This window comes from Cucurbita pepo, chromosome LG16 (assembly GCF_002806865.2).
Source record: "Cucurbita pepo subsp. pepo cultivar mu-cu-16 chromosome LG16, ASM280686v2, whole genome shotgun sequence".
In the NCBI taxonomy this organism is placed as follows: Eukaryota; Viridiplantae; Streptophyta; class Magnoliopsida; order Cucurbitales; family Cucurbitaceae; genus Cucurbita; species Cucurbita pepo.
The window spans coordinates 6,412,627-6,425,106 of record NC_036653.1 but is presented as its reverse complement, the minus strand read 5'-3'; the positions used below and the strand labels follow the sequence as shown (position 1 = coordinate 6,425,106).

Below are 12,480 nucleotides of genomic sequence, written 5' to 3'. Positions count from 1 at the left end.
TGTTTTTTTTTTTTTTTTTTTTTCCTCGACGGATGCGTTTGAAAATAAGTTAGTATTATTCATAACCATTTTTTATTGAAAATTAACCTTAAAGATGAGATAAATCTCAAAATAAAATGATATGTGCGATATACATTCTTTTTAAATTGAGGTATTAAAGTTTTACGATTAAATTACTAATGTGAGTTTTTCTACTTTTACTTGCTCCCCCGCCGTGATCCAATGAGAATGGACAAGAGGCTCGTGGGATTGACGTGAAGGGGTAGGGATGGCTATATTTTCGGGAGCGAATATGAAGCGCATGGATACAAGTTATGCCTTGGAATGAAAGACAATTCCAAATTAGCTTTGTCTACGAACAAGGAAGCTATAAGTAATGCAACTATGAATCTCATGGAGAGTTCGATCCTGACTCAGAATGAACGCTGGCAGCATGCTTAACACATGCAAGTCAGACGAAAAATGGTGTTTCCAGTGGGGTGAGTAATGCGTAAGAACCTGCCCTTGGGAGGAGAACAATAGTTGGAAACGGCTGCTAAGACCCCGTCCGCTGAGGAGCAAAAGGAGGAATCCGAGGAAGGGCTTGCGTCTGATTAGCTTGCCTCATCAAGGCAATGATCGATAGCTGGTAAACTTTCGATGTTTAGTTCAATACGTCTTTGAAATTAAATCACTCAAATTTAAAAGATTAATGTCTGAATATATGTGTAGTAAATTCATTCATTTTTTAAAAAATAATAATAAAAGTTGTTGGATCTCATAAAAACTTATAAAAGCTAAACCTTCTCCTAAGGTTTCCACTGTGACATTGAAATGTGCTGGAAGAAGAAGAAAAAATATACAAGTACAGATAGATGGCACACATTATTGGGGAAGGAACTTCAAATGAATATCTTACAAATATATTTGTGGAAAGCTCTGAGAGCAATTAGCAATTACATTCTGAATATAGAAATAAAGGCACAAGTACCTGAAGAAAGAAGATTCACACAAGCTTCTGGGAGTTCATTTGTATGTAAATTCCTACTCGAACCCGAATACACGAAGAAGAACTACAAGATGGATGGATGGATGTATGATAGAAAGATATCCCCAGGCTCCTCTTTACATCAACTGAACTAATCCTCAACTTATAATATAAGATTATGAAAGGAAAGGAAAGAGAAAAAGAAAAATCTATATCTTGCCATGGTTGTTGTAAGCTGAATCCTTTTCACGTGAACAGATCCACAAAGAATGAGCCAGGATTTTGTATTTCTAAGTCAAAATCGGGGGATTGCAACTGTCAGATCAAAGTATCACTAATACTCTGCCAAACAAAATGGGGTTTTTTTTTTTTTTTTTTTTTCTTCTCTTTCTATAGATGTTAGTTCTTTAGGTCCCTTGCTTCTATTTCGTGCCCTTTCGAAGAGCTGCGGTGAGTCGGTGAGTCGCTTAATCTTCGTCCTCGTCGATGGAGGCGAAGGAGAAAGGTTTGAACTTGTAGCCATCACCATGGTAGAACTTATTTTGAAACTCAACCCAATGGAGACGTAAGGCATGAAGGAAGGCACTAAGGGTCTCCATCATGAGAAGTATGAAAGCAGTGGCAAACGAAAAAACAGCTAATCCAATCAGCCGAATGACAAAGCTGTCATACCTATTGCCAGAACAATATCAGTATGAGTACATGGCTGATGTAACGTAAATACGATAATTTCGTTTCGTCTCGAGCAGGTATAGTAAACTCACAATTTAGGAGAAACTATTTCATATTTTGGTTTAGCTATGACCCTCCCTAGAGAATTCTAACTAACCAGTATGTATATAAGAGGCGATAAATATATGACACGTATTTTACGAGATTAAAGATCCTTTGTATTTCCTTCATTAAGCATGTTGGAAGAGGTGAAGTATTAAGAATGGTAATGGCAAAGAGAAGGAAATCTTAAACTTACCCCCAAGCTAGGAGGAGTACTTTCTCGTAGAAAACTGTTGACAGTTCTGAGTGCGCCAAGCTGTATAAAGCAACAAATATAGGCTCAGCTAGATTTAATATATATGTACGTTTTAATTATTCCTATGTGCAGTTATGAGACAGACGGAGGTTGCCAAGAAATAGCGACAATGCCACCGGAGTACCTTAAAGCCCAAAGTCGGAGATACGACGCTGTATTTGAAACTGCACCCAAGACGAATTCTATGGAGTGAATCATTTGGTGAACAAAGATCTCACTAAAATTGAAATCCTCTTGGTGTTGCCTTGCCGAATCAGGTTCCACTTCAAGATCCATCTCAGAGGTTCCAAGCATCCCATAAGTACGACCTTGAAATCTCTGGTATCATTCGGTAAAGGTATAGAAATATTAAATCGTCCAAAAAAAATGTTTGAAGTTGCATAACTAGCGACAAGATCTAACTCGGAAGGAAAGAAATACCAGCTTGACTAATCAAAAAACATTTTAAAACAGTTCAAAAAGGTGTGTGATCTAGCATACCTCTGTGTGAATCTTTTTCAAAATAAAGGGTTTAGGGAAAAGCATCCAAGGCACTGCAACTATAGCCAACATCAACAAGATAATCTGCAATGTTGAGTAATTCATACATCAGGACAGAACATTAAGTTTACATGGCTAGCAACAATAGAAACCAGAGTTAGAGATCATACTTGAAGTGGTCTTTGGCCCCAAAACAATTCGTTCTCACCAAGATCATCAAATGGGCTTAAAAACATGTAAATCATCACATGATAGAGGTCTGCTTGAGATCCAGTGCACCACTTGATGACAATGAGAAGAGATAGATATCCGAAAAGGCTGTTAAGAAAAATCACTTGTGGTACAAACTGGTACCTGATAATATAACATGGAGAGATTTTTGTTTTTAGTCTGCTTCCCGTCATTAATGTGCGACAGAAATTCATCTTGAAGGAAGGAGAGAAACGTGATAAACTGAAGGAGAAAGTAGGGACCTGATATCGAGTGAGCTTCCAGTAAAGCGTGCATTAAAGTAACTCAATATGATCCCTAAGTTCATTTGGGCAATACCCAACAAGATAGATAACTTCATTTTAAGAGAGTTCAGAAAAGGAAGTTCTGAACGACTTCCGCGCCAACTTGGGTCAACACCAAATGGATAGGCATCGCGGTATTTAACTAACCCAACAGTGTGTACATCACTGTCAATGACCACAAAATTAAAATCATCAGATTATAAAACAAGTAACAACCATTAGTAAAATAAACTGATCCTAGATAGTTTATTTAAGATTAAAATTATAAAGGGAACAAAGAATCACCTGCATGTGATATCTCTACACTTGTAGGCAGACGCGCCGAATATATGATACGGAACAGAGAAGAACTCATTGTAGATCAACCCACAATAAATTGAAAAAAGTGACATCAAAAGAAGAACATAGCGTCCACCAAATAGCATCTCCATAAAGCTTCCTAATTTCTGTTAACAATTAGATATGTATATTAGGTAATGTGATCACACATAGGATACCTAATTACGAAATAGGTAGTCCAGAGACTCCAGAGATGATTAGTTATTTATTCAGAACCAGGTAGATTACTTAAGCAATCTAATAAAGTTCCAGATGACCAAGTACCAATTTCAATTAAACAGTTCTAAGACAATTATTAAGTACTCATCAAATTCAAATCATTGCCATCCCAAAAGGGTAGTTGCTCTAAATATTCCTCTGAAAGATGAGTGTCCACCAAGGGTGAGAATATCCGTTTAAGGGTTATGGGTAGGATATGATAGTAAAGATCTTTTTGACCTGTTTCGTCAACAGATTTATAAGATTGGAATCAGAAGCAATGCATTTGGTCAAAGATCCATTTATCCTTCTCTTCATGGCTCGACTTCTTCATTTTTCTCCCTTTTCTATCTCTAATCTAATTGAAGTTTCAAATGATTGACTGAAAGATGGTTGAAGATTTTTCTCTAGATGCAGCTCCTTAACTGATGTGTAAGACGCATCATCTCAGTTGATGATAAAAGTGGGGTAAGGTTTACATGATCATCCACTTTAAGAACTCCCCGGGTGAGTGTTAGTTATAGCATCAGCTTCACAAGTGCTTTTTCGAATTAAAGAATGTGACAATCTGCAGGATATGTCATTGATTCTACAGATTTCTTTCATCTAGACGGCAATAACTAATAACGAGACTTCTCTTCAATTGTTAAAAAAAAAAATTGATTTTTAAAAAAATACGAAGGAGATATAAAATATTCTTTCAGAAGAAAAAGATTGTATACCTGATTATTGAGCTTACTTTCACGAGCTATAAGAAATAAAGCTCCAAGCAACAAACATATTCCATGACCCCAATCCCCAAACATCACTGCGAATAGGAACGGAAATGTAATAACAGTGTAAACTGCAGGATTTGCTTCTTGATATCTAGCAACACTGCAATTTCAAATTAGAGTGTTATACTCAAACTATAATTAATAGAACCATAAGTATAATAAATATGACAAAAAAAGTATCTCCTGGACCATGCACAAACGGTAATTCCAATTCGTATATATCAGCATTGAGAACTAAAAACATATAATTTATCCAAAACAATATGTTCCAACAATTTTAGTGGTTACAAGCCATATAGAGGGTGCAAAGACCATAAAGGAGGATGATACGACAGCCTAATACTTGCATCGATACAACACTGGCACATCATCGCACTTGCTGTCATGGACAAACTGCCCAAAGAAGACCATTCCATAATACTCCTGACCTCTTCAACTCCTCTATCTAGATGTCATCCTAAATAGTAAGGTAATTTGGATTTCAAGCTATGGTCTAAAACCCGTATCAGTTTGGTTCCAGTTCACAATTTTTTGTGATTTTCCCCAAAATTTCCGAAGATGTAGATATTTTCGTTGCCATTTTCATAGCTTGACCCCAATGCCTGTCAATACTTATACATTTGCTCCTTAATCATGATTTAAATCACATAAATGAATTAATTAATGTTAGGTCCATGTGGAGAAAAAGAGAAGTGAACTTCTCTTATTCATTCCGTTTTGCTTGCACGATGTGAAAAAGAAACTTACTAGTTATGATAATTTCTAAGCAGACTAACTTAGGCCCTATTTGACAACCATTTTTTTTTTTCCTTTTGTTTTTGAATATTAAACTTAAAATACTACTTCCACTAATATATGTCTTTGTTTTTTATCTACGGCTTAAGAACATTTTTAAAATCTATGTCAAATATAAAAGAAAAATACAAGATTTAAAAAGAAAAGTAGTTCCAGAAAACTTGTTTTCACTTTTTACATTTAGATTCTAAATCAAATTTGCTTTTAAGAAAGGTGAAAAATATGTCAAAAAATGGTGAGAAACAAGTATAATTTTTAAAAATAAAATAACCATCAAATATAACTTTAAATATTTCAAATCTCGACAAGAAAACTCACCCATAGGCATCAACAATTTCTTGAAAAGCACTTGTTAAACGGTTTGTTCTAAAATATGTAGGAGGGGATTCAACCGTATCCATCACATGAAATATTATCCCCACTTGTGAACTGCTATCAAATGTTGCTCGTTGCAGAGCTTCCTGAATCTGCGAAATTATCAAGGAACAAAAAATCCTATAATGTTAACTACAGAAATGTTACACGAAATTGAACGACAGAAAATATGTCCAAATGCAAAGCTATGTTAACCAATATAACAAAATAATGTTATAATGTACTAGTATAACAAGCTACCTGAGATTTTGCAAAGATTGGGCACCAGCCTTCTCCAACGAGACATTTTTTAGTGACATCAAAATTCAACATATTCAATGTGTCATATACAGCCTTTTCCCTTCTTACCTGAGAAAAAGTAGGAGGCACAATATCACAATGATGAACAATTTACAATTCTGCACATCTGATGTCAAAAAATTAACTTAATTTTCCTTAAGAAGGATTAGAAGCTTGTCAATGACTCAATGTACACACTTCCAAAATTGAAAAAAAAAAGTCAGATCAAGAGAGAAAAGTCATTCTACTAAATGTTACCATATTCATCCATTTAATCAAGTGAAATCCTATTGATGCAAGAGCCTCATTTCGGTGACGGATCCCAGCATCTAAAGTAGCTTCAAGTTCAGTGAGGCGTGATGAAACCTGCAGCCAAAAGCATACACATTGAGGTGTCAACGATACTTTTGTGATGAAAATCAAATGTGTAGAGAGATGCAGAATTGAGTTATATAAATTATGTATTTTAAATATTTCTAGCCGATACTATTGATAGGAGGCCAGGATTTAATTATTTCCAAGTAGAGATTAAGAGTTTGTCACTGATGCATTTCCTGTTCAAATAAGGGGGCTGCAGAATGAAATCCTTTCGAATTTTATTAGAACAAGAAACATATCTTTTTTTCCTCCAAAGTAAGAAAGACAAAATATAGATCAACTATGCAATTATTTTTCAACAACCTTTCGAAAAAGCAACTCACTTCTCTAGTTATCTGCCTTTGTTTGGTTATATCTTCAGGAACAGGATAGCAATTTGCTCCAAAAGCCTCACAGATCTTCAAAACTTTATTTCTGGCCTGCTCCCCAGAGAAAAACACTACAAATACTGTTTTCTCAACCTGCAATGATAAGCACATAGCATAGGTATTCATATCAATGATTGACTGCAAACATTTATTTCAAAAAGTAATTGATAAAAAAAAGAGCTGGGAATTAGAAAATTTTATTTTCAAATATTTCAATTTCTCCATATGAAGACTAGAAAAACAAATTTCAAAAGGGTTTCCCTTTGGTATGAACCTAGTTTTCTTTGCAATTTCCGTCCTTTTCCTTCAGAAAATTCTAAAAATAGAGGAATCTTGGAATAAATAATACAAGAGGCACCTGGTTACTAAAAAAAGCTTAAGAAAACCAAAAGTTCAACAAAACACATTATTTCATGACAACTAACCACAAGCAGATTGGAATATGCATATAAAAAGGGGTCGCACAATAGGCCTTAATCCTAAAACCATAAATAAACAAAGTCATGAGTATGGAGAAGACCATTTCCATAGATATGGGATCCATGATCTGTACATCTGCTGGTGCCTGGTTGAAAAGCATATTTCCCCTTGTTGCACGAAACAGCATCCTTTCAAATCTGAGAACTTTGGATTTACAAATAATTCCACAAATAAATCTCAAACCAGGTTGGCTGGATGGTCCAGGTCTCATTTCCTACAAAATAATGCAGGTATCAGATAGCCTTGCATAGGAGCTACAACCATCAAGTTATGAAAAATCTACCTGTTCAAGTAATGATCCATCCTCGGTATAGTTATCATTCAAGAAAACATTTTCATTCAACTCCCTTTCTTCTGAAACTGAATGGCTATTACTGGACACCAGAAAGACGCTTGCCTAAAATTGCCAGACAAAAAATATTTAAAAAGTTAACCAAAAAAAGTGAGAAAGATCGATAGCAGATCTTTACTAATTTAAGTTCTAGGGATAAAAATATTATACGATTGCCATGCAGTAGAACATTACCAAAACAATATTCATAATTCATAAAAGTTAAGAGGAGGATCAAGAGGCCAAGCAATTTACCTTTTGCAATACCATCTTGAATTCTAATAGTTCATTATATGACTGTTGAAGTTTCTCGCTGTTTGAGTTCATTTCAATCAGCTCATGCTCATGATCAGCTAGTCGTATCTGACAATAAAGAAACACAAAATGCAATTAAATGCCGAAAGAAAGCAGTTCTGACATACTATAGAGACTGTTTTGTCCTGCCTTCAGGCAATATTTGCAATTTGGCATTGTTGTTTGCCGTTGCACCAAAATCATTACTCTCATGTTTATCACATTGAAAGTCATCTGAATATGTATGAAATGAAATCGAGATTCTAGCTTGTTGTGCAACAATCGTTTGAGTCTCATACATCAAACTCTCGAATACCATATAAATTGGAATCTCGTCCTCACTCCCACCCACATTCCACTAAAGACAGTGGCTATTGAACAACTCTCCTTCTGCACATTCATTTATTTCCATAAGTTGCCGTTTCCTTTACCTCTTTTCTTTTCTTTTCTTTNTTTTTTTTTTTTTTTTTTTTTTTTTTTTTTTTTCTTTTTATCACCAATGGAACCAACAAAATAAATCATATTAGATTGATAAACATAGATTGAATTTATATTGATAATGAAATTAGTTGGATTAAATGTCTCATTCCGATAACTCTCTGAGTTAATAGATGTATTTATAATAACAAATATTATAAAACAAATGAATAAACGGAATCTAATTGTTAAACTGTCATAAGACTTGTATATACATAAACCGTTAAAGAAGTACATAATTTTTTTTTCTATTCCATGTATAGCTAACTAAGTTTTACAATTCAGTAGATACTTGTTAGAAGACTACGTAACTAATTTTATTTCCTTCATAATGCAAGAAAGATGATTGACAAAACATCTTTGAAACCTAATTACAAGTTAGTTAATGTAATTATGGTGCTCCTCATTAAAAAAAGTGTATCTACAGGGTGAAATTAAGTTGTTATATATAAAATTCTAGATATAGTAAAGGTTAAGCAATACAATTTATTTCCATTTATTTGTGTAAGACTATCTACTCTGAAATAAGCTATTCTACGGGTTTCGCAAACAATGTAATATTGGCAACAAAACAAATTTGGAGCCTCTTTATTAAATACAAACAAACCTTTCATTTACAGAAAATGAAAAAATAAAGAGGGGATGGGTTTACCAAATCAGGAGGCAAAGGAAAGATCATTTTTAATCAACAAAGCTTATAAAAGGAGAACAATTATCATAGAATTTTAAGTCCTCTAACAATACTTTCTTGCTAAACCAGCACTGCAGTCGTGACATTCTCAAGCAATAGATGCCTATGGGCAGTATACATAACCCCCACCTAATCAAGCATTTGAATGAAGAGGCAGAAAATGGGAATACTTGAAATCTACCTCTAAATTCTCTAGCTCAATATGTTCTTGAAGAATTGGGCGTGTAGATGCCAGTACACCAGCTTTACTGATTTGATCTTTGAAAAATCGTAACTTCCTTGACATCTCTGCACATCGCTTTACCTGTGAAAATCTCTCAAACAATAAAACAACTAATATTTATGAACATTTGAGATGCAATCATCATTAGACACATTGAGCATGAAAAACAAATTTCAAAATCAATAAGTTATAGTATCTCAAGTAACACCTAGATTAATTTCAAAAACAAAGTTCATCATATCCACAGAGAATCCATTAAATCTGGAAATAAATCTTGTACAGAAGACAGTACTCAGTAAAGTATGGAAGTGCATGTCGCAGAAAACTATCAAATCTGCCGACAATTAGTTATGAATGATAGAAAGCATTCACGTCACATACGTTGCTCTTCACAAAGTACAGTAGTTACCTGGTTAACAAAGGTTCTCTGGAAAGGACTTTTGTCCACGTTTAACTGCCAAGGAGGAAAAGAGAAAAGTGGTATGAAAATTTTATCCGACCAACAGCTAAAAGAATGAAGTATAATCCCCAGTATATTTATGACAATTAAGAGACAAGCAAATCGAGCTACTTCAAAAACATTTTATTAAACAGCAATTGTCTAGAACTATAATTTGACAAGCATAATTTAGCCCCCCGGACGCTTGATCTATAAGATCCTCAAATAGTCAAATGCATAGAACCTCCCCATTACGAATTCTATACGCTGTTCAGTCAACGCATAAATACAACCGGTGTATTGTGGTGCAGTTCAGAGATAGCGGAACCTATACATAAATTGCATTGAACATGCTCTCACACATGTACTGGATTTGGACCAACTCTTGAGCAACACTATAAACCCATCAACTAACATTAGAGTTTCATAAACATCTAAATCTCTAGTAACCGCCAAACAATCCAAATTCATAGTGTTCAATTCGTTTGAAGGAAAGGCGGAGAAGACAAGTAAGAACTGAGAAGTCAACAGAAAACCGGCAATTCTTCCACGAAAACGCTGATAAAACATAGTAGAGACGCCTTAATCTCAACATCCACAGCATATTTTCAACGATTGCAGTGAAGAGAGCAAGAAAACACAGCATCAATCCTCTACATAAAAAAAAAAAGACATAATCTACAGATTAGCACAGTAAGTTATAACGAATTGGAAACATACATCTCTAAATTGAAGGATGCCAAGCTCGCCAAGGTACGAAATGGCTCGATGAGCGGACTCAACGGGGATAATAAGCTGAACAAAAGTCATCTTCTCGGAACGCATCAGATCCATGGACGGTATATTGTCTAAGAAGTCGTCCATGATTGTTTGTTACCGGAAACGAAACAGAAACCGGCGCCGGAGGATCGAGATCTGCCGTATCTCAGATCTGAAGCTCGGTTCCACAGTCCCTTGGTCCGCGTGGGGTAGGAGAGTGAGATTTCTGGCGCGTCAATTCATCAGTTTTCTCCTCGCAACTGCCATTACTAGAGATGAAAAAGGGGGCGANTTTTTTTTTTTTTTTTTTTTTTTTTTTTTTTTTTTTTTTTTTTTGGTATAAAAATGAAATCAACGCTTTTATCGAACGTCAAATCAAGTTGCAAACGAATGTGGTCGCAACCCCGAGAAGTACTTCCATTTCTAATACCACATGGGCTGTAAATTTTATTCATCCGTACAAAGTCGCTCTAATTATTTCATACTTTAATTATTAAACCCTAAATGTGTCTAATATTTTTATTCCCTTTTAATTATTTATATATTTTAAAATTTATTAATTTATTATATATATAAAATTAAATTTCCTATTCAATCAAATTTTAAAATTATATAGGTGAATTAAAAAAAATTAAAATTTTAAATTTATGTTTTTATTTATGTTTTTATTTAATTCGAATGAAATATCATACCGTAATAAATATTTTATTTTTTATGGTGTCGTGTTTAATTAAAAAATAATTTTGAAATTATAATAAATATCTTATTCTCGTGGAAAACTGCTTTTAAAAAAACTTTCAGGGCAAAGTCCGAAGAGAATAATATCTAATAGTGGTGGGTTTGAGTTATAACAAATGGTATCAAAGTCGAACATTGGTTGGCGTGCTAGCGAGGACGGGAAAGTTCAAAGAGAATAACATCTACTAGCGGTGGGTTTGAGTCATTACAAATGGTGTCAAAGCCCAACACTGGTCGGAGAGCTAACGAGGACGAAAATGTCCAAAAAGAATAATATCTACTAACCAGTGAGTTTGGGTCATTACAAATGGTGTCAAAACCCAACACTAGTCGGTGTGCTAGCGAGGACGGAAAAGTCCAAAAAGAATAATATCTACTAACGATGAGTTTGAGTCATTACAAATGGTGTCAAAACTCAACACTGCTCGGTGTGTTAGCGAGGACGTTAGCCCCTAAAGGAGGTTGAGTTAGATTGTAAGATCTCATTGGTTGGAGAGGGGAAGGAAATATTTCTTATAAGGACGTGGAAATCAAAACATCTCGTTATTAGTTCAATTAATTAGAGTATCTTGTGATAATGCAAAGGTTGGGTTATTTTTAAAAATTTGAACTAAAAATCAATTTAATTTAATTATCAATTTTTATTATTTATAATTTTGAATCTTATTTAATAAAAATAAGAGAAACAACCGAACATTAATTGCTTAATTAAGTTAGGTTAATTAACGTAGTTAGTAGCTAAGCAAAAATATTAATCTCCATAATTAATTACGTGTTTAATTGACGTGGAGGGTTAAAATAGAAATTGATTGAATTTTTTTCCGTGTCAGCCAGCACTCGACTTTTGTTATTGGAGAATGCCACGTCACTAAAAACCCCTTTTTAATTATTCATTCATATTATATTGCTTTGGTAGCTTTGGAAAGCCGTGTATTTTGATCGGCGCACCGACAGGATTTATTGTCATACATTTTGATTTGATTTGGTTATTTGAATTAGATTTAGTCGTATCGAAATTTGATATCGGGATTTAAGAATGTTCAGTGTGCCACATTGTATTTCTTGACATATTGGTGAGAGTCTATACAGTGTGATAGTGAGGTATTCACTTATAACGCTTCGTTTCGTTAGTGATTGGTTGCTACCCGTGGATGTAGGGAAACTTCTTCTCTCCGAACCATGTAAATATCTTGGTGTCTCTTTGTGTAATTCCGTTCATTGGTGTTGTAAGTACATTTGTTCCGCTTTCAGTGCATAACATTTATATCTTGGTTGTTCATCTTTGTAGCTTTGTCCGAATACAATAAATACATCGAAAACTTTCGAGTTTCATCGATGTTTAATGATGTCATCCAAGTTCTAAAACGTTATTGCCATTCACTCCTCATTGTACACATTTATAAAGAACGACTCATGAGTCAACTTCGTAATCAGGTCATCTCATGTTATTGTCATTTATTGCTCATTCTACAAGCTTATAAAGAATCGACTCACGAGTCAACTCCGTAATCGAGACATCTCATGTTATTGTCCATCTGTTGTTTAGTA

General features: G+C 34.4%; 1 protein-coding gene across 1 annotated transcript; it reads right to left on the bottom strand.

Annotated features, from left to right (window-relative positions):
• Positions 1–839: 839 nt before the first annotated feature.
• On the bottom strand, positions 840–10,501 carry LOC111776798 (V-type proton ATPase subunit a1-like). Its single transcript, XM_023656170.1, has 18 exons — positions 10,156–10,501; positions 9,406–9,450; positions 8,955–9,077; positions 7,567–7,674; positions 7,264–7,377; positions 7,021–7,194; positions 6,456–6,593; positions 6,013–6,120; positions 5,716–5,823; positions 5,419–5,567; positions 4,252–4,405; positions 3,278–3,438; positions 2,951–3,157; positions 2,648–2,831; positions 2,478–2,561; positions 2,122–2,315; positions 1,938–1,997; positions 840–1,639 (listed from the first exon to the last, which is right to left on the bottom strand). Exons 1-18 carry the CDS (start codon positions 10,297–10,299, stop codon positions 1,435–1,437), a joined length of 2,460 nt encoding a protein of 819 aa, XP_023511938.1. The 5' UTR covers positions 10,300–10,501; the 3' UTR covers positions 840–1,434.
• Positions 10,502–12,480: the final 1,979 nt, after the last annotated feature.

Coding starts and splice junctions, on each gene's coding strand:
- LOC111776798 (XM_023656170.1), bottom strand. CDS start 10,299: ATGGACGACTTCTTAGACAATATACCGTCCATGGATCTGATGCGTTCC. Junction 4,406..5,418: donor GAAATTGTTGATGCCTATGG/GTGAGTTTTCTT, acceptor TTGAAATTGCAG/TGTTGCTAGATATCAAGAAG. Junction 1,998..2,121: donor CTCCGACTTTGGGCTTTAAG/GTACTCCGGTGG, acceptor TGCTTTATACAG/CTTGGCGCACTCAGAACTGT.